Source organism: Marmota monax, unplaced genomic scaffold (assembly GCF_021218885.2).
Source record: "Marmota monax isolate L192 unplaced genomic scaffold, Marmota_monax_Labrador192_F-V1.1 WCK01_AAM20220418_F8-fsc00002, whole genome shotgun sequence".
Lineage (NCBI taxonomy): Eukaryota > Metazoa > Chordata > Mammalia > Rodentia > Sciuridae > Marmota > Marmota monax.
This window is the reverse complement of record NW_026693571.1, coordinates 40,334,549-40,357,291: the sequence shown is the minus strand read 5'-3', so window position 1 is coordinate 40,357,291 and position 22,743 is coordinate 40,334,549. Positions and strand designations below refer to the sequence as shown.

Below are 22,743 nucleotides of genomic sequence, written 5' to 3'. Positions count from 1 at the left end.
TTCTGCTAATGGCACTATCATTTTCCCAATGGTTGAGACCCAGAGCCAGGAAGTCTTTCCTGACACTTTCTTCCCATTTACCCTACATTCAGTCAGCTGCATATTGAATGCTTGGTGCCTCGCAAACTCTTATGATATTGATCTTTCCTTTCAATGTCCACTGATACCTCTCTAACACCAGCTCTTATACCTTTATATGTAATTGCTCTCCAACTTGAATGTCTGCCTAGTCCCTTTTAACTCCAATTTATCTTACATACACCTTCCAAGTAATTTTTTTGTACCGTTATAATATTGCTTATGTACTTTAAAACTTTCAAAAATTTCCCAATGAACTGACTACTATTTCCTCAAGCTGCTAACATTCTTTCTTCTCGACGTCTATAGGAATATACAGATTGCACACACATCAGCAGATAAACAAACTATGCTATTGTTCTCCAGATATACTTGATATTTTCCCATCATTCTATTCTATTTTATGCTTTCAGACTTCCAAGAAATGACTTCTAACTTGCAATTCCCTCCTCTGCTAACAAAAATAATATCCATTCTTGCACAACCACTGAAAGTTTTCCTTATTTCTTCCTTATTCCCCAAACTGAGTGAATATAATTTCCGTCTCTCTGTGATATTTTAAGCCCTATAGGCTTTTTGTTTATTTTATTAAATCTATACCCCCTTTATCTAGATTCACGTAATAAAGGTTGAGCATTGCTAATCTGAAAATCTAAATTCTGAAACTTTTTGAGGACACAGTTTCAGATTACAGAACATTTTGGATTTTGCATTTTTGGAATTAGGGATGCTTAACTAGTAAAGTCATATTCCCAAATTCAAACCAACATGCAAATCTGAAATACTTCTGGTCCTAAGCATTTTGGATAAGGGACACTCACTCTATACTCACATTTGTGCTTCAAATCATTTCTCTGAGACTAAATGACATGTCATGTTCTCCCTGTATGTCCTTTGTGCCTCAAATACAAACCAAGTCAGTCTGCTGAAATGAATCTTGAATGTTTCACAAATACATTCCATTTTCTTAATTCTAGTTGTCACAAATGAAAATTAATGGCACATTTCTATTCCTTATTCAATTTCAATGAAATAGTGTTGGTGGGTGATTTTCTATGGTATTTTATGATTAGATAGGGTCATTTGGTCTTCAGATTTTCATATGTGGGTCACAATATGAATATTCCTTTGGTTAATATTTTACTCAGTTTTATTTTTTCTATATTGCAATTCATTGTTTCATCATGTAACACATTTCTAACTAAGTTATTAACCCATTTTATCCCATTGTTTCAGATATAGGATACCTACAAATACTTAAATATAGCATATAATATAAAATATAATTATATACCAGATGATTGTAGAAAAACATTTTAATATATTAGTTAATATTAATTAATAAAATAAAAATATAATGCAAACTCTGTATTAGAATTTCTAACCTATTTTAATATGTCTATGTCAATTTTGTTGAAATATTTTCAGAACTGACAACTTGGAACTTAATGGGTTAATAGGTTCTTAAAATTTTTATATTGTTCTTCAATTCTACCATTGCACAATGAGCCCATTCTTTCTTTATTAAAGAGTCATAAATTCTTCTTTTCTCCTTTTTGGCAAAAACCTTTTATATTCACTTTTAATTTCTCCCAAGTAGCCAACTGTTCATATACAAAACTGGAAACTGTTAGCAACATATTTACGAGGTGTTCTAACAGTAATAATAGTAGCAAAAATAAACTACCCAAAATAATCTAACCATTTCATAATAAATAACTCATTATTTGAAGTCACTCAGTGTGTGGACTTAGATTACCTGCTATTGTGTTGAGAAACATCAAGTACTCAAAATTTGAAATCTCTCGGTGTTGCCATCGCTGGGTCATATTAGAAGCTTTAAAAAGCTGACGTGGACTTGCTAATGAAATACGCCTGCAAAAAAAAGAATTCAGTGTAAGAACCTAAACTTAAGATTAATTATATTACAATACTAAATCATGAATTATCTGTGCTTATTCATTCCCAATGAAATATATAATACTAAAAAGTTCCAATCATGTTAAACTAATAAATAGTAGAGATATTTCTATCTACTATTAATGGTTAATAGTGATATGGAGTAGGCACAGGTCTATTATACATGTTCTAGTCATTCAGGTAAGCTGTCACTGCAATGTCATTATAATATCCAGGTTCCATGAAGGTTGATTAATAAGAGAATGGCTAATAATTAACTAGTTAACTCATATAAAGAGAAGGAATCATAGTAACTAAAAAATGCACACAAAATTATATTCACAAGTCCATCAATTTTAATAGTCACTTCTTAAAGATAACACATTTGTATATTACAAATTTAAATAATACACTTGCATAACGTTTGTAACAAGAAGAAATAGAGTATTCTAAACTACTCATTCTTCTATTTATACGAAGGGACAGAGGCAGGAGAAACTACTGAGATTTTCTTATATAGCTTATTAGAAAGCCAAGTTAATAAAAAGTAAATCCTAATGGATATAACTGATCAATACTGAAAATAATGGGAAACAGGTGGCAGGATTTTTATAACATCCAGAGTTTCAGACCTATGTATATTGTCATTAGTCTTCCTTCACAAAGGACAAATAACTATTTCCTTAAAAGACTTATTGAGATTAATTTACATACCTTACAAGTCAATGTTTATTTAAAAAGAAAATTTCTAGAGTTGTACAGTTATTACAACAATATACTTTATTTTTATGTTGTGCTGAGGATCAAACTCAGTTCCTCATGGATGCTAGGCAAGTGCTCTACCACTGAACCACAACCCTGGCCCTGTAAATGATGTTACTATGAAGATATGAATATATGTTTTCATTTCTTTGGGGTAGATTCTTAGGAGCAGAACTTTTTATTTGTCAAGTTTATCTTCAACTTCTTTTTTGTAACTGCCAAATTGTTTTCCAAAGTGGTTGAACATTCCAGTGTATGAACCAATTTCCACATCCTTGCAATGCATGTTTTGTATTGTGTTTTTATTATTGCACTGAAGTGAGTATGAAATGGCATCTTGTTGTAGTTTATTTTTATTATTATTTAAAATTTTTGCAGAATGTAAAGTTATACATAATAGGGTTCATTATCTTATGGTAGTTTAAATGTCCATCATTGTGCATCTTCTCATGTGGTTTCAGTAAGTTCTACAATCTTCAATGAAACGATTTTTCAAATATTTTCCTCCATTAATTGGGTTGCCTGTGTTTTATTATTAAGATGTAAGAGTTCTTTATACATTCTGGATATAAAACGGTGATGGTTAATTTTATGCGTCAACCTGACCAGGTTAAGGTATATCAAAGAGAGCTGGGGAAAAATAATTTCTAAATATGTCTATGAGAACACTGCCAGAGAGATCAGCATTTGAATGGACAGGCAGAGTAAAGCAGATAGTCCCCAAAGTAAGTAGACATCAGATAATCTAGGACTGAACAACAAAAAAAGGAGGAAGGGTGAATTCTCTTCTGTTCTTGACCTGGAACACAGGTTTTTCTTCTCCAGCCTTTGGACAGAGGAGCTCCGGGTTCTCTATCCTCAATCCTGCAACAGCCCAATTCCTGGGCTTTTTGGCCTGCGAATTGACCATCAGCTGCCCTGGTTTTCCAAGTACCTGAATTACACCAGGGGCTTTCCTGAGTCTACAGCTTGAAGATGGCATATCACAGGACTCGTTGATCTCCATAATAACATAAGCTAATTCCCAGAAGTCTACTTTTACATATCTATCTATATATATCATATTGGCAATATATATACATACATAATACAAAGTGGTTTGTCAGATATATGACATAAAATATTTTCATTTACTTTGTGATATATTTTGCATTTTGATTAAGTTCATCTCTTCATCTATTTTTTTTTTTATGGATCATGCTATTGGTATGGTATCCAAGGATGGTTTGCCTGTTTCAACATCAAAAATTTTTCGCCCATGTTTTCTTGCACACATTTTACAGTTTCAGCTCTTACGTATATAGCCTATAACATAGTTTGAGTTAACTTTTATGAGTAGTATGTGGTAAGCATCCAAGTTATTTTTTGTTTTGTTTTGCAATACTAGAAATTAGACCCAGGGCCACACACATGCTAGGCAAGAATTCCACCACTGAGCTAAACCCCCAGTCTACTGCATTTTTTATTCTGAGACAGGATCTTGCTAAGGTACGCAGGCTGGCCAGGTCCCTGCACTTCTCCTGCTTCAGCCTCCCATATAGTTGGAATTAAAGGCATGCACCATTTGCCTAGCAACACCTAAGTTGTTTGTGTGTTGAATGTCTAGTTGCCTCAGCATTACTTTTTGAAAGACTATCTGTTCTTCACTGTATTGACACATTTGCTGAAAAACAACTGACCATATATGTAAAGGTTGATTTCTTCATTTTCAACTCTATTCTATTGATTTATATATCTATCCTTGTAAAAACACCATGTCCTAACTTCTGTGGCTTTAGCTACATTTATCAAAATGTATGTATAGTATGTCAAAATACTGTCATGCACATATAAAAAGAATTAAACAATAAGTCTTGAAATTAGGTAGTGTCCTCTAAACTTTCTTCTTCTTTATAAAAATTATTTTTGGCTATTCAGGACACATTGAATTTCAGCTTCTCAATTTCAATAAAATAGGGAGAATATGAGTATGTATGCTATGAAGCTTTTTGGTAGATGATTTTTATCAATTTTGGGGAATTTCCTTCTATTTTCTATTGAGTTAAAAGTTTTAATCATGGATGTTTGTTAGATTTTGTCAAGTGCTGTTTCTTTCGTCTGTTGAGATGACCATGTGATTTCTGTCCTTTATTCTATTAAGTTGGTGCACAACATATATTGATTCTCAAACTTAAACCAATGTGTCTTCCAGTGATAAAATCCAAATGGTCTTTTTATACTCCTCTTTATATGTTGCTGAATTTGGTTAGTTAAATTTTGTAAAGGATGTTTGTATCTATATTAGTGAGCAATACTGTATTATACTTTTTTCCTGTTTTCTTGCTCTGCCTTTAGTATTGTTATTGGAGTGACACTGGCCTTACAGAATGAGTTAGGAGGCATGTTCTCCTGTAGCTTACTGAGTATATGAAGGATTATGAAGGTTTGTAAAGGATCTACTTTAAAAATATGATAGTAAAGTTATTTGGGCTTAGGCTTTTCTTTATCAAATTTTTTTTAGTTGTAGATGGATACAATATCTTTGTTTTATTTATTTATTTTTATGTGGTGCTGAGGACGAAACCTAGTGCCTCACGCAAGTGCTCAACCACTGAGCTAAAACCCCAGTCCCTTTATGGGAAGATTTTTAAAAGCTTACCTATTCAGATTTCAATTTCTTCCTGAGTCAGTTTGGTCATTCTATTTTCTAGGTATATGCCCATATATTCCAGGTTGTCTAATTTAATGGCATGAAGTTATTCACGGTGTTCCTTCCTAACCCTTCTAAATCCTATATCATCAGTAGTAATGTGTAAATTAACCTTTACATTTATGATCATTTGTTTTTCATTTATGGTTTTGGTAATTTATGTCCCTTCTCTTTATGTTTCCATGGTTGCCTAACGTCTGTCAATTTACCAATGTTTTTCAAGAATCTACTTTAGTGTCATCAGCTTCTTTATTGTTTTTACTTGTTTCACTGATTTCTGCTATGATCTTTTCTTTCTTGCTGTGTATTGAGCTTGCTTCTATTTTCTAAAGATCAAAGCTTAGAAGGCTACTGATGTGAGGCATTTGTTTCTCAGGTGGAGGTATTTAAAGCTACAATTGTCTAAAATACTACTTCAAGGGGTAGCTAGGCACAGGACTGGCCAAAGCATGCAGTACTGCATGGCAGAGTCGTGGCTGCAGTTGTGGGGCAAAAGAATAAGCCTCAGATCTATGTGCTCTCTTGATTCTGGGATGTAGAGAAACAGAGAAAGTGGCTCAGACCCTGGAAAGAAAAATCAAAGAAGATATAAGCCTTCCCACCACTCTGGCCATGCAGCCTCATATGCCTTCCTCTCCTGCACTTCTCTAAGCTTCTGGCTGTAACAGAATATGATCTCCTGGTAGCTGGTACAACCCCTTACAAACATGTATTAAACTTCTTGGTTATTGCTCCTACATGGAAAGGGGAGGTGGAGCCTGAATTCAAGTGATAGAATTGAGCAAAAAAGATGACCATGAAAGTAGGGAAACTAAAATGATGCTGTGAGTGGAGACAGAGCTAACTCAACGCATTTGTTGTTATGGCTTAAAACTAGTATTGACATGCACATGCACATACTGCAAGTGGTCGTGAAGTGTCAGAATCCTCCAGAAGAGCCAAAGGTAGGTAGAAAAGTCACAGTAGGACTAATTCTTTGCCATTAGTGTCAGGGGTGGGTAAGAATTTAGCACATTGTCTCTACTGTCTCATCTCCTATTGGTCCACAAGTAAGAAGCTTTGTCTTCATGTCCCTGACTGCAGGGGTTATCACACCTAAACAAGAGGGGGCAGTTCATAAATTCCAACAAAATACAGGGACCTGCTTGCCAAGGACACCTTGTTGATACTGTGGGCCAAATTCACAACATACAACCATCTGGCAGTCAAAACCTGCTGCTGCTAAATGCAAGGAACATTTTTCCATCTGTGTCTTTTCTCATCAGACCTTTTCATTTTTAAATACTATCTATCATCCTTAGCATCATATTGTCCAGATCTCCTATGTGTTGAGCCATCTTATTCTTATTTGTTTGTTTTGAAGACGGAGGAGGGAGATGTTCTATTTCCTTTATTTGATCTTTGCAAAAGACCATCTTCTCTCAGTGGCTTTATGTCAGGTTTTGAAACCAATGCAGAATTTCCTTCAGCTGCACCTCTAGTTCCTCTTGCCATCCTACAATCTCTCCCCAGATGAACTCATTCCCTCTTATGGCTTTAAATTTCATTATATATGGTACTGTGTTCCAATAAATATACCTTTCTTGTGAGCTCCAGATATACTTTCTTATATCTTACACAATATTTCAAACTGGACATCTTTCCTGGGTTTCAGTTTTAAAACATCTAAAACTAAACCCAATTTTTGTCCATTCACATCCTCCCCACCAACCTTGATATAAGGATAGAAAGGTATATACACAAACACTGCTTCTCCAGTGTTCCTAGTCTCAGTAAGTGCCACTAAGCAGCTCAAGCTGAGACTTGAGTAGATATATTGAACATCTCCCTCTCTTAATCACTCTTAAATCTATCTCCAAATCCCATAAATTGAATGCCCTAAATTACTAAATTCCACTGATACTTGCTTTCTAACATTTCTTAGAACACTGGAAGCTCTTTTTGTTCAGGGCCTTTGCACATACACCATACACTTTCAAAGGTTAGCTGGTTCTGTTTCTTCAAATCAAAATGTAAAAGTCATAAGAAGATATTCTTGACTACCTATACAATGCAACCCATCTCCAGTCCCCAAATCACGACTACAATGCCCTGATCATAAACTTCTTATCACTTGTCCCAACTATTTATGTTTGCCATGCTGAGGATTGAACAGAGTCTTGCACTTGCTAAGTAAGCACTCTACAACTGAATTGTACTCTAAACCTGAAATTCTTCATTAAATTATAAAATTATCTAATTAAAATCATTACTAGCATTATAAAACAATAATTGATTATAACACAGAAGGTCACTTTGTTTACATAAAAGTTGTGACCTGATGTAGTTTTGACATACATCCACAAGAGCTGGAGCATAACTCCCCTCTCCTAGATCCTGGCATGTATTTACTGACTCATCTGTGATGAATGCAATGTGGCATAATGATGGAGTGCTATCAATGGCAAGTCACAAAAAGACACTGGGGCTTCTTCCTCAATGTCTCCTGATCCACTTACTCTGTAGGAAGCCAGCTTCCCTGTCGTGCAAATAGATACTCAGGAAGAAGATGGAGAGAAGGACTTGGTGAGGAACTGAAGTCTAACTGCTAAGGGACATGGGAGTGATTCATCTTGAAAAGTTTTTTAGCCCCAAACTTACCACAGTTTCTACTAACATCCTGACTGCTGTTTATGTGTACTACTTTAACTTCATTTACAATAAAACATTGCTTTAGATTCTGAAATAAACAGTAATAAAAAGCTTGAATCAATATAAAATTAGGCATCTAAAAGTAAACTGTAAGTTTCCACTGCTAATATATTTAAATCAATAGAAAAAAATCCCAGTGTTCACTCTTCCCAGTCCTTAAATTAGTTAACTAAATTGTACTGATGGTGAATCAATACCTACTACAAAAGGAAATAATTAGTGAAGGTGCTATTTAAAGATAGCTAATTGATCAACACACAATGAAGAGATATACACTCCCATACTCTCTCCATATACCATAAGAAATGCTTTGGCTAACATTTCTCTCAGATGCTTAGTAGTTTACTTGGAACAATACCAATATTAATTAATAAATCCATATGCACATACAAAATAAATATTTGAATTCTGATTTATTAATGGTTAGAGATAGAAGCTTTAATATACATAGTCCTTAAAATATAGATTTGATATTTATATCAACAAAGAAAAATTATATTAATGATATAATAAAGCAAAAATCTAATCATTTTTTATCAAAAAGGTAGGAAATTTTTAAAAAATTATTTATTTACTCTAATTTATTATACATGACAGCAGGAAGCATTTGAATTCATAGTACACATATAGAGCACAATATTTCATGTCTCTGGTTGTACACACAGTAGAGTCACACCATTTGTGTCTTCATACTTGTATTTAGGGTAATGATGTTCATCTCATTCCACCATCTTTCCTACCCCCATGCCTCCTCCCTTCCCCTTCCTCCCCTTTGCCCCATCTAAAGTTCCTCCATTCCTCCCATTCTGCTCCCCATCTCCATTATGGATCAGCATCCACATATCAGAGAAAACATTCGGCCTTTGTTTTTTGGGGATTGGCTAACTTCACTTAGCATAATATTGTCCAACTCTATCCATTTACCTGCAAATGCCATGATTTTATTCTCTTTTAATGCTCAGTAATATTAAAAAGGTAGGAAATTTTAATCTGAGTAGTCAAACATACTAACAGTACATATTAAAATGAGTATAGAACAACCACTTTATAATTTAGATATTTTAAATGTTTAGAGATCTTAATTATTCCATGATCTTGACTGTGATAATAGAGTAACATTTACATTTACCAAACTTGGTGTAGAATTGGAATTTGATCAGGTTTTTTTTATTTTTCTTTTTGGGTACCAGGAACGATTGAACCCAGAAGCACTTAACCACTGAGCCACATTCCCAGACCTTTTTAATATTTTATTTAGACACAGGGCCTCGCTAAGTTACCAAGGCTGGGTTTGAACTCGCAATCCTCCTGCTTCAGCCTCCTGAGCCACTGGGATTACAGGCATGCACCTCTATGCCTGGCTTAAACAGTTGTGAATATACATATTTTGTTAACCACTATCACAATTAGGACACATTATCAACAGTCCCCTCAGATTCCTTTGCCAAGTCCTGGCCTCTGGCAAACAACAATTTGCTTTCTGTCACCAAAGAGCTTTGCATTTTTCACTAATTTCATCTAATAAAAACAATCTGTGGTTTGATGTATGAAGCTCACAACTTCTTTGCCTAACCTCTTTGCTTAGCATAGCACTTTAGCAATGTCTTTGTGTTGCTGCATGTGATTAGTAGTCAGTTCATTTGACTTCTGAGTAGTAAGTACCTCATTCTATGAATGTACAAACTGTTTATTCATTCACAGTTGAAGGACATCAAAAATGTTTCCAGTGTGGAACTGGAATGAAACTGCTATTAATATTTACTTAAAAGTGAAAGTAGGGGCTGGGGTTGTAGCTCAGTCGAAAAGTATTTGCCTAGCATGTGTGAGGCTCTGGGTTCAGTTCTCAGCACCACATACAAATAATTAAAATAAAGGTTCATCAAAAACTAAAAAAATATTTTTTTAAAAAAGTGAATGTATATCTGTATCTTCACTATCATTGATAAATACCTAAGAGAACTGGAACAATATACACTATGTATATATGTAATTTTATAAGAAAACTGGAAGATTGTTTTTCAAAGTGTCTATACTAATTTGCACTCCTACATGGTTCTAGAGTGCCTAAGCTACATATCCTTATTAACATTTCAGATCATCCTTTTATTTTCTTTCTTTTTGTTCTTAACTCAACTACATTTGTTACTCTTTAAAGCAGAATGTCCTTTTCTATTTTTGGAAATTAGGTTTATTAAAGAATAATTAACATAGAGTAAACTCATAATTCATTCTTTTCCCCTTATTTTTACTGGTCCACTGTAGTTACACATAATTGTGAAATTCATTCTTTTTAGGCATAAATAATGCAATGGGTTTTCCATACATACACAGCTGTGTGATACCAAAACGGTTACAATGGAATATTCCCATGATCCCAAAAGGGTCCTTCATGTTCTCCTTTATGCTCAGATTTTTACAGGCTATTGTTATTTTCACTTAGTACAAAATATTTTCTAATATCCCTTATAATTTATATGTAGGCCCTTGCTTTATATAGAGTGTGTTAATTTCTAAATATCCAGGGATTTTCAAGGTTGGTTTGTTTTTTCGTTTGTTTGTTTTTTTGTAATTGATTTTTGGCTTATTCCATTGGGATCCGAGATTTCGATACTTTTAACCTTACTGAGATTTGTTCTAGGGTTCAAACTATGGTCAACCTGACTAACATTCCAGGTGTGCTTAAAAGAAATGCATATGTACAGTTGGGTACAATGGTTTAAACATGATAAGTTGACTGATAATGTTCTAGTCTTCGCTATTCCTGATGTTTTTGTCTACCTGTTCCCTCAATGACTAACCAAACAGGGAGAAGTTGTCTGTATTTCATTCCAGTTCTACCTGGTTTTGTTTCATGAATATTGAGGCTCTATTCAATGTATATAATTTAGGGTTGTTTCTTGGTGAATTGGCTTTCTTGTCATTGATACGACATTCTTCTCTCTGATATTATTCCTGTTTTAAAGTTGTATTTGGGTCTGGGGTCATACCACAATGGTACAGCATTTGCCTAGCATGTATGAGGCACTGGATTCAATTCTTAGAACCACATATAAATAAATAAAAATAAAGGTCCATTGACAACTAAAAAAAAAATTTTAAGTCATGTTTGTTTAGTAATTGTTATGGGTTGAATTGTATCTTCCCCAAAATTTCTATGTTGAAGTCTAACCCCCAGTATCTCTGAATGTAAGCTTCTTAGACACAGGATTTAAAAAAAAATAATCAAGGTAAAAAGAATTCATTAGTGTGGGCCCGAATCCAATATGACTGATGTCCTTATAAGAGGAAAAACTGGCCATAGAGACAGACAAAGGGAAGATGATATAAAAGACATACGGAGAAGACAGCTAGTTACAAGCCAAGGAGAGAACCTGGAGCAGATCCTTCCCTCACATCCCTTAGAAGCAACCAACACTACTAACAACTTGATTTTGGACTTGGAGCGTCCAGACCTGTGAGACAAAACACATCTATAGTTTAAGCAACCTCTAGAACTGTGAGATGATACATATCTAGTGTTTAAGCAACCAGTTGTGGTACTTTACATTGATAAATGTAGTAAACTAATATAGTAATTATATGATAATTCCACCTTCTTGTTTGTTTTTGTTTTAATTTAGCAGTGACAAGGTATACTTTTTTTTCCCAATTTTACCTTTATCCTAATTTTGTATTCATATTTAAAGTGTTTTTTGGGGTTGCCATTAATGGTCATTTAGGTTTATTTGTATCTCAGCTATTGTTAATAATGCTACAATGAACATGAGAGTGCAGATAAATCTTCAATATACTGTTTTCATTCCTGTTAGAATCATACCCATAATAGGACTGCTGAATCATATGAAAGTTTGATTTTTAACATTTTTGAGAAGTCTCCATACTTTTTTCCATAATGATTGTACAAATCTATAATTACACAGAATGCAAAAGTTCCCTTTTATCCACATCTTCTCCAGCTCTTGCTATCTTTCATCTTTTTGATGAAGGCATTCTAAAGGTTTAAAGTGCTACCTCACTGTGGTTTTAATCTGCATGGCCTTGATAATTAAGTGATTGTCAATGGTTTTTCATATATCCATTGGCCATTTGTATATCTTCTTTTGAGAAACATCCATTCAAATCCTTTGCTTGTTTTTCAGTTGGATTATTTGTTCTGTTACTATTTAGTTGTTTGAATGTCATATTGGCTATTACCCTTGCCCAGACTTATAGTTCGTAAATATTTTCTGCCTCATCCATAGGTTGTCTATTTACTCTGTTCATTGTTTTCTTGATTGAGCAGAAGGTTTTGAGTTTGATATAATCCTATTTGTCTATTTTAGTTTTTGTTGTCTGTGCTTCTGGGATCTAATCTAACACTTGGTATTCTCTCCCTTTTTCATTTCAGCCATTACAATGAACATGTAATACATACATTTTTTTAATGGCAAAAGCAAATGCAGAAATGAACCTTTCTAACTTGAGTTAAAAAAAAAGAATTTTTTTTTAGGGGACGGGGGAGGGTAGCAGAATACAATAGACACTAGTATGGCCCTATGTATAAACGTGGCTGTATAACCAATGTGATCCTGTAATCTGTTGACACGTGGAAAAATAAGATTACGTACCCCATTTGAATCAAATGTATGTATGTCAAGATCACTGTAATGTTTTGAGCAACTAATAAAAAAATTTTAAAAAAAGAATAGATAAACACACATACATACACAATATTTATATCATGGTACATATTTTAAAACATAGTAACTTTAAAATATGAAAATTAAAATTTTCTATCTAAGAGATAAAAAGTATATTTTGCATATGCCTTTATCATGGTGCTGGGAAAGTCTAGTGAATTTTATATTTAGTGATAATCTGCTGAGTACTGACTCTGTGCTATACACTCTACCATTCATATATTACAATTGAATTTACAGATATGAGATAAAACTTAATACCTAATAATCATCAATTACTATGAAACATAACACAGACATTCATTTCAAAATAAGTAAGAATATTAATACAGATTAATTTTAATAAGAGTATTAACAGTTAATGAGAATACTAATGAAGATTATTTTCCACATTTTCTTATATAAAACAGTACCTGGTTTGAGGTAATCCAAAACTGGTTCCAATACCAACACGAGGTAGATAGTTAACCACTTTCTTTACTGTTGCAGGGTCTGGGAAGTTGAACATTACAGCAACTATGACAAATAATTTTTTTAAAAATTAGAACACAATTTGATGTCCTTTTGGGGAAACTGACTTCTTGATCTAATGGAATAGTTACACTACATTTAATACAATTCTCTATTAAACACAATTCTCACAATGTCCTCTTTATTATACTACATATAAAGTTTTAGTTAATATTACAGAAAGGATATTCATTTTACTTCTGATATTTCTTACCAAAAACAGTTCGTTCTCTAAATACTATCAGGAGTTGTAACAACTGGTGTTACATTTGTGTAATATGAAAATGAGATTACCTAGCTATAATTTTTAATTTACAAAATTGAATTTTGATGAGTCAAATTTATTTCTATGAATTACTAGAAAGTACTATTAAAATTCAATTTTACATAGTTAATCATAGAACACTAAAAGCTACACATACAGCTATGAAATCATCATTTATTTATTTATTTCCAGTAATGAACAGCTTAAAAATAATTCTCTTTACAATGTTTATATGTTGATGTTTCATAAGTTCATGTAATTCAGAACAATTTGTGACCTAAAGAAAAATTTTCCTCTATGCTTAATATCAAATGTAAGAGCCTTCTAATACATGTTTGGGAATATCAAGAAGCATCTATCAATATATAAACATATTCAATATACCAGATGTAAGTTTACAAGAGCCTTTTATATCTTATCCACTTTAAACATTAAAAAAGTCATAAAATCAGGAGACTGTAGAAGATATTAATGTTATCAGTCTTGAGATTTTAATTTTATGTTAATATTACATCAGAACCCTATGTAGACCACAGTGCTCATACAGAAAGTGGTCCTTCTTCTCCATCTGTCCTGAAAAGAATACTTCAGGCCAAAAAGAAAATATATGTTGTGTTTTTAAACACTGGCATTACTAACTAGTCATCAATCATTCACTAAGCACCTACAAAATATTTAGTAATGTCATGTACCATTTAAATAAGCTTTCCTTATATATTCACTACTGTATTGAATCCAGGAGTAAAACATGAAGAAAAATCCATCATAGCTTATGGCATATGACCAAGGCCAGCAGAGAACGGCAAGAGAAAGCACTCACACAAAAGTAAGAGTGCATAAGAAATTTTAAGAAAGAAAATGAATGAGGATGAGCAAGTAATAAATATTGTAAGGCTTCAACTCCTTTGGGACAACAAGAATACAGACTGAACTAAAGTGTGAAACATTCCCTTGATTATCTGCCTTAGACGAATAATGTTTACATTAGGGAAAAGAGGTGTTTGTGGGGAGGAGGCCACCTAGGAAAGAGAAAAACATTTTTCCTAAAGATATTAATATTCCCTAAAGACATATGATTTCAAGAGAAAAGATGTATGTATGGAATGTATACTGTTGTGTGTAGATTTTTAAAGTAACAACTTGTAGATTACAGAAAACAAAAACAAAAAAGAAACCATCAACCTACATATATACCAAGTATATGTATAATAAATCACCAGATTTTATATATTTTCCCTTATATACCTTTACTAATACCCAATGATGCTTTTCCTTCAAATTAAACTTGTCCCCCTTCTTGTCTTAATGGATTTCACCAAGTTCCACTGTAAACCCACAAATAGAATTTTAGCTCAACTTTCAAGAATGATGTAATACAAAGCAACCGTGACAATTCAAGGTAATTTTCTGATGGTTCCTTTAAAAATAGCAATACATTAGACAGAAGATAAGATAAATGTATGAGTCATTTGATTATCTTTTCCTGCTCCCAAATGCAGCCACCTACCAGAAGGAGTTTAAGCATCTAAGTAATGCTGAAGATATCAAAACTCTGCAACTGAATAAATGGTTAAATATGTCCCATATTTACACAATCCTGCATCAGTCTGTGATACAGCCAGCAAAGGAAAAGAAATTCAAATTATACTGTAAGTGATCAAGAGGATGGAGAAAGCCCAGGAAGATCCATGTGGTATTAAAAAAATGAGGTCAGTAGTGCACTAGGTAGACTACAAAATCCAATCTAAATGGAAACAATATGATATGTACAAAAATGAAATCTGAGAAATGGAATTTAGTTTTGTAACAACACACTTCTGAAACATATTACCTCTGTTAGCCATAAAGATCTCCAGGGCTGTATTTTGCAAAAGATAACGACGAGAAAAGATGGATCGTATCTCTGTGAACAGCCATTTTCCATGCAGCCCTTCAGTATATGCCAGGATCTAGTGAGGAAAAACATAACCCAAGTGAGTGACAATAGGAAGCTTTTTTGTTTTTCGTCTTTCCCCCAATTAAAATAGACTATTAAGAAAAACAATTTCAAAGAACTCAACTAAGAAAATGTGTTTTAACTTATATGAAAGAAGCTTAAATGTAAAAGCAGAGTAACACTACAAAGCATATAGTTATAAATATATATTTCGGCTTTTAAAAACAATGACATAATCTATTGCTTCTCAGGAAGTGCATATTATATTATTTATTTATTTTTTAGTCATGGAAAGTTTCAAATAAAACCTTAAAAAGAAAGAAAACTTCCAAAGAATGTCATACATGCTTCTGAATCACATATATACAAATTGGATAGTCACTTTTTACATACTTTCAAAAATAAGTTTCATAACTTTAAAAAATAATCACACATTTTGGGGCTGGGGCTAGGACTAGGGCTCAGTGGTAGAGCGCTCGCCTAGCATATGTGAGGCCCTGGGTTTGATTCTCAGCAAAAAATAAATAAATAAAATAAAGATATTGTGTTCAACTACAATTAAAAAATAAATAATTTTTTTTTAAATCGCACATTTTAAGGTCATATTAAGGCAACTCATTCAGAAAACATAAAGACTAACTATAAAAGAGGTTAAGTATCATTTTATCAGCTAAAGCTAAGTATAAACCTACAAATGAACTCAGCATAATCTCCCTATGGAATAGGTAGTTGTCAGAGTGACTTGTTACAATTCTTGTCATTCCATGTGACAGACACAATTGCTTAAAATGTTTTGCCAATTCAAAATAATCCTGTCTTTACTCCTAAGCCACTTTGTTGCCTCGTTACTCAAGTTTTATTTTTCAAAAAGATCATTTCAAAAGCTCAATTATGAAAGTGTTAAAAAGAAATCAGATTCAACATTTCTCCACACTGAAAATGAGCATTTGCTATCAATATTTCATGAAAATCTTAATTTCAGATATCACTTAAAAGTAACCACCTTTTATTCTACACAAACTGACTTTTTCTTTTCTCATTTCCATTTTCCAAACCCTAACTGCAAATGAATCTACATTCTTTGACATAAAATGCAGTTTCTTTGAAAGAAAAAAAAACCCTTACTTCAGTATGTATTTCAATTTTTCTAGAGAAACAATTCTATTATTGGAACAAGAGGAGCTAAAAAATGGGTTCAACTCTAAAGTACGGGTTTTTTGTTTTTTTTTTAATAAATAAAGTGAAAACTTCAAAGGACGCAACAACTAATCATGCCCTCAATTTTGAAATTGGCAATAGAGAATTTCTACTACTCAGTTATACAACAAGTACCTGTGTAAGGAAGATCAAGAGAAATGAACATGCAGACAGCAGACAAAAATGTTAGTATTACTCAAGATTTTTTTTTTTAATTCTTATTTCACCCTCTGCCTACAATGATCTTCTCCGAAATCTCCACATGGTTAACTCATTCTCACATTTAGATATCTACTCAGGTGTCACATCTTCAGAGAAGCCAAAGGACCTAAACTCTACTCCCTCCCCCAAATTATCAAATTTTCTTCATTACATTTATCACTATCTGAAATTATAACATTTGTTTGTTTGTCTTGCCTCTTCTGCACTAATACGAGTAAATTCAATTTGAAGGCTGGAGATGTAGATCAGTAGTGGAGCACCTGCTTAGCACTTTTGTAACCCTGGATTCAGTTCCCAGCATGGTCAAAATAATAATAATAATTTTTTAAAATTATCTTTAAGCTAAAACTGTAAATGCACTCTATGTTCACTGACTTGAAAAATATACGGCATTGGGCTGGGGCTGTAGCTTAGTGGCAGAGCACTTGCCAAGCATGTATGAGGCACTTGGTTCAATCCTCAGAAGCACATACAAAAATAAAGGTATTGTGTCCATCTACAACTAAAAATATTTTTTAAAAAACAAAAATAATGTGGTAAAAAGTAGTTATTTTGAACAATTAAATGAATTACAGTATAGTAACTTAAGTTCTTTATTTGTTCTCAGTTGATTTTCTCTGGCACATATGCTATTTTGACAAAATTTCAAGCCATGAAAATAACTGAGAAAATGGCTATTTACATAAATATGCAGATTTCTGGATTCCTGGGAAAAACTGGAGTATCTGGCCAACCTAGATGTGCCAAATGGTAACAACTGGCAAGCACTTTCTCTGTTTTGTTATAGTTTTTACATCATTCATTACTAATGTGAAATGAGCATTCAATCACTTACTATTATCTGCCTAGTTTCCATCTACATATGAGTTTGCTACTCTGGATTTATCATACTTTAAAGAAGCTAATATATGTTCAATAACACTTATAAACCAATGAATTGTTACTGTATTCATAAGGAAAATGGGGCCCACCCATGTTAAATATTTAACAGAAAAGACCCTTGGCAACTTAGTAGCAGAGCCCAGCCTACTCCCAGGTTTTCTAATCCAAAAGCCCAGAGCTTCCATTAAAAAACACTATAACATTTCTAAAGTATTATAGATTTGTTAAGCTAGAACCTAACTCACTGGAAATTTAATAAACACATTTGTTTTCCTGCACTTGGGTTAAGATGAAAGAGGAAAATCAAAAGAATACAAACATTGAAGGATCCTTTATACTCTATGATATGCTAAGAATATTACACACTGGTGTGAAGATTTTACCTTTTGTAAGTAGAGTTGTATGATAAGACCTGTTGCTCATAACAGTGATGCCAACCACGGCACAGTCATAATTGGTCAAATAAAATTTTAATTATATTCTATAGTCTTCCACTTATTAGCAGAACTAACCTTACTAAAACATACTTTATATACAACCAGAGATATGAAAAAATTTTGCTGTATACGTGTAATAAGAATTGTAATGCATTCCATTGTCATTTTTTTAATCAATAAAAAAGCAAAAAATATTTTTAATGTACTTTTAATGTACTGAACTCATTTTTTGATTAATCAAAAATTCAATTTCTATTCCATTCCTTTAAATTGTATTATTATTCAAAGATTGACTTTAAAATACAAGTGTCATACTCATTTAAAATGTTTTGTTACCAAATGTCAAAAATATTTAAAACTACAAAAAATGACATGCTCCATGCACACACTACTCAATCTTATAAAATCCTATCATTTTGCCATATTATTGCATTATTTTCTAAAAAATAATTAAAGTAAAACAGAGAGTGTCAAAACTCCAACACTGACCAGGTGCGGTAGTGCACACCTGTAATCCCAACAGCTCTGGAGACTAAGTCAGGAGGATCCTGAGTTCAAAGCCAGCCTCAGCAAAAGCAAGGTGCTAAGCAACTCAGTGAGACCCTGTTTATAAATAAAATACAAAATAGGGCTGGGGATGTGGCTCAGTGGTCAAGTGCCCCTGAGTTTCCCAGTACCCCCCACTCAAAAAGAACCTCCCATACATAACCCTTTCGGATCCCATTTTCCTCTTTTGTCACAGCCAATGAGTATCTTTATTTTGAGGTTCATTATTCCTCAAGTAAGTTTTAATACAACTAGCAGTCACATTCACAAACAGTATCCAGCATTGCTCCATGTATTTCCAAATATGAAATGAGTAGTATCATACCAACTGTATGACGGTGAGCTTCCAAAATTAAATATAAGAAGGCATAGTGATATTTTCAAAGTCAAAGAAAAAAAGAAACAGGAGAAACACAAAATTACTTAAAACTCTCAAAGGTATCAAACATTTAAAACTTGTATAATACTGACCTTTTTAAAAAATATATATAATATTACTATTGGGGTCAAGACAGGGTTTAAAAGAGAACTGAAGAACATCTGAACTAAAGATGTACTACCTAAAATTGATATAATAACATTTCATTAGGAAAAAGTGTCAGTACTGAAAAGCAGCTGAGGCCTAGTCTAAGCAAGAGGTTCATTTCTTATTGGAATAGTAGTATAGGCCAGGTCTATGGCTTCACTTCAAAGTCTCCAGAGTTCAATTAAAACTGGATTAGGTAGAAGCAGACCCTTCTTTGGGACTTTCTGTTCACTGAAACTCTACATATACTGACAACACCCTAGACAGAGGTCTAGCCCTCAGATGAATCAGTTGCTATGGAAACAGTATCATTACCATTGCTCTGCAGTTACGACCCCAAGTCTAGAATAGCTTGAAAGCTTAAGCCCACAGCACTCTCACAGAATGTTTACCACCTTGTTTTATTACTGTTAGTATGATTATTAGTCAATTCAACTTTCACTTTTTTTTTTTTTTTACAATTTATCTCAATAAAACTGGTTTACGAGTTAAATGTTGAATTAAGTGCATTAGGAGAAAAAGAAATCGATATTTAATTTACATATATAATATGTATACTACATTTCTTTACATTACAAAAACATCTTTTAAAAATTATATAAAATTGTGCTTTCTAAAAAAGTATGTTATTTTTTTCCAAATATACACATTTCTTTCTTCTATTCTACAATAGTATAGTATGAATACACAAGACAATTTCTTCACCATGTTACATTTATTCTTAGCTTAAAAGTAAAGCACTTTATCTCCCTTTAACCACCCATTTTGCAAAAGCCTATGAATTAATCCAAGTAAAACTCTTTTGTTTTTCTCGTCCTCATAAAAAAATAGAAACTCACATTTATAACCCAACTAGATGATATCTTTATTGACCAAATATCTGATATTTTTGAAAAATAGATTTAGAATAATTAAAACCACATTTATTTCATTTAAGTAAAAAAATGGGGGGGGGGCTACATTTAAAATGTTTCAAAATTCTCCTTAAAAGTAAAACTTTAAAAGTGGGATAATATTTAATCCTCAAAATAAGAAGTATTTACATGGAAGACAATATTTAATCTCAAAAATAAGAAATATTTACATGGAAGTCTTCATATATAGAATCAACAAAGAATAATTTTTAAAAAAAATACTATTCTTGTGCTGGGGATGTAGCTCAGTGGTAAAGTGCTTACCCAGCATGGGTAAGAACCTGGATTCAATCCCCAGTACAAAAGAAAAAGAAAAAAGAAAAACAATTCTTAATGTTTAAAATTAGCATAGCATATTTTATTTTAAATAATTCTTAATTTCTGGAGCAGTTTTACTCTTTCAGACAATTCCATACTGACTTCTGAAGAAGTAGGTAATGAGATAAAAATCAGATGACTGATAACAAGAACAGTATTTGAAATTTCACAACAAAACAATTTCCAAATTATACATACATATGTGTACACAAACACACACACACACACACACACACACACACACACACACATATATATATATATATATATATATATATCAAGAAAAATAACTTAAACCTAGCATAAAAATGAAAACTAATCATACCATCCATTAAGCAACAGTGCCTCTATTAGCAAACTCTAGAAAATATTCTCTATATCTTATATTCAGAGAATACAGTTATGAATTATAGTCACAAGATTTATAACTTTAATATGGGAAAACAGTTAATATTTTTAAAATGAAAACACATGCTAAAAATACTCATATCAACTCAGCAGCAAATATATGCACAATTTTTATGTTTTACTGACAATAAACATAATTTCAACTTAATTTTAATCAATTATTTAAAAATTATATTACTATTAATAATTTTATATTTTGTTATATATAATTTTCTCTGAAACTTGATATCAAAATATAACAATTTATCCTATTAAATAATATTGAATTCTAGTTGGCCTAAGTACTTTTATTTCATCATCATCCACATGCTTTTAGTTTTAAGTCCTCAAAGACATATTTTTAAAGCAAGATATAGAGATCATTTTTTGAACATGAAAATGACTTGCAGTTGACTTAAGTGAATTTTAAGATGGTAATTTCATTATTAAACATATACCCATGAACACATAGAATGTCTCCTAGACTTCAACAAAAAAGCAAAATAAAAATAAAATTCATGAATACTAAAAGAAATTACCTTTTAAATTAATTTCCAGTTGTTATTTAATTATTTTATCTGCATAGTATATTTCCTCCTGCTTACAGTGCTATGATGTAGTATAGTATTCTCCTTAGCATTTTCATGGGTGACAAATTCAATTAAACATATTCATTACTCTAATGTTCTACTTGGCAGGTTTAGTCAGCATGAAAAATTAAAAATATATAAATAAAATGCTATATGACCTTTGTATTGATTGGGCTAAAATGGCTTTAGACTGGGTGTGGATGATGGGGCAATTGGGAGGGGCAGCAAGGGAGCACACAAACACACATACTCTTGTGTTTTCTCTTCCAATTACTGAGGGAGATGATAAAACCACAGCAAATGATGTATCAGCTCATTTTATCTTATCGCTTTGGGGCTAGGTGACAATGAAGTTCATATTTCACTGGCTCCCATTGAAGATTGTGAAAATTACTTGCCCTCATGACCTGAAATTTCACTAGAAGACAGAAATTTCTCTTCTGCAAAGTAATGCAATTTTTCAGATGTCAACCTTTAGCCCAGCTTTAAAAATTAATTTCATTTATATTAACCAATGATATTGATATTTTCACAGAACGCTCTTTGATACATGAAGCACTGACTGGCAAATTGATGTTGCTTTAGATGGGTAGAACTATTTTATTTTAAGCTGCTGTGGCAGACAGATTTATGGCAAACTGAAATTCCCATTTCATAATTTAACATTTGTGCAAAGTGATGCACTTTTAAGTCTGTGGCCTGTAAATAATTCAGACTCTTCACTTGGTTCTGTTTTATTTTCAATGTTCCTCATCTTAAAAATAATTTGCATTCTAAATTAAGCATCATAAAAGTCATCTGTTATTGAATTAACATTTAATATACATCTTAATGAGTCAAAAGCAAAATGTAATAATGAAGGAAAAGAACAAAGAAGGTATTAATCCATCTTTCAACTAACTTTTAATTCGATTTTTAAACTATAACTATGGTATGATTTTTTAAAAAGAAAACAAGAATCCAAGATATACCAAAAAGGATATTGAGAAATAATATTACAGAATATGAATGTACTTCACATCTTTTTCATAGAAGCACATAAGACAAAGAGTTAGGTATTAAATTTGCAGAGCAGTATCAGTATAAATTAGATAAGTTTCTGAATTAAAATTGAGATATCTGAATTTAAGTTAGCTTTTAAAATATAAACATAACAAAAGTAAAAGCCACAAGGTCAATTTTATCTTGAACAAGGTGTGAAAGGTTCCCAGATAA

At 32.4% G+C, this 22,743-nt stretch overlaps 1 protein-coding gene across 5 annotated transcripts in view; it reads right to left on the bottom strand.

Moving 5' to 3' along the window:
• The window catches only part of Lrba (LPS responsive beige-like anchor protein), a 728,436-nt gene that overhangs the window by 191,554 nt on the left and 514,139 nt on the right, over window positions 1-22,743 (bottom strand). For all 5 annotated transcript variants that reach the window (XM_046459031.1, XM_046459033.2, XM_046459036.2 and 2 more), the window contains exons 41-43: window positions 15,405-15,522; window positions 13,212-13,314; window positions 1,838-1,953 (exon numbers count right to left, since the gene is read on the bottom strand). In XM_046459031.1, coding sequence (XP_046314987.1) covers window positions 1,838-1,953; window positions 13,212-13,314; window positions 15,405-15,522 — 337 coding nt within the window. The remainder of the gene's footprint in view (window positions 1-1,837; window positions 1,954-13,211; window positions 13,315-15,404; window positions 15,523-22,743) is intronic.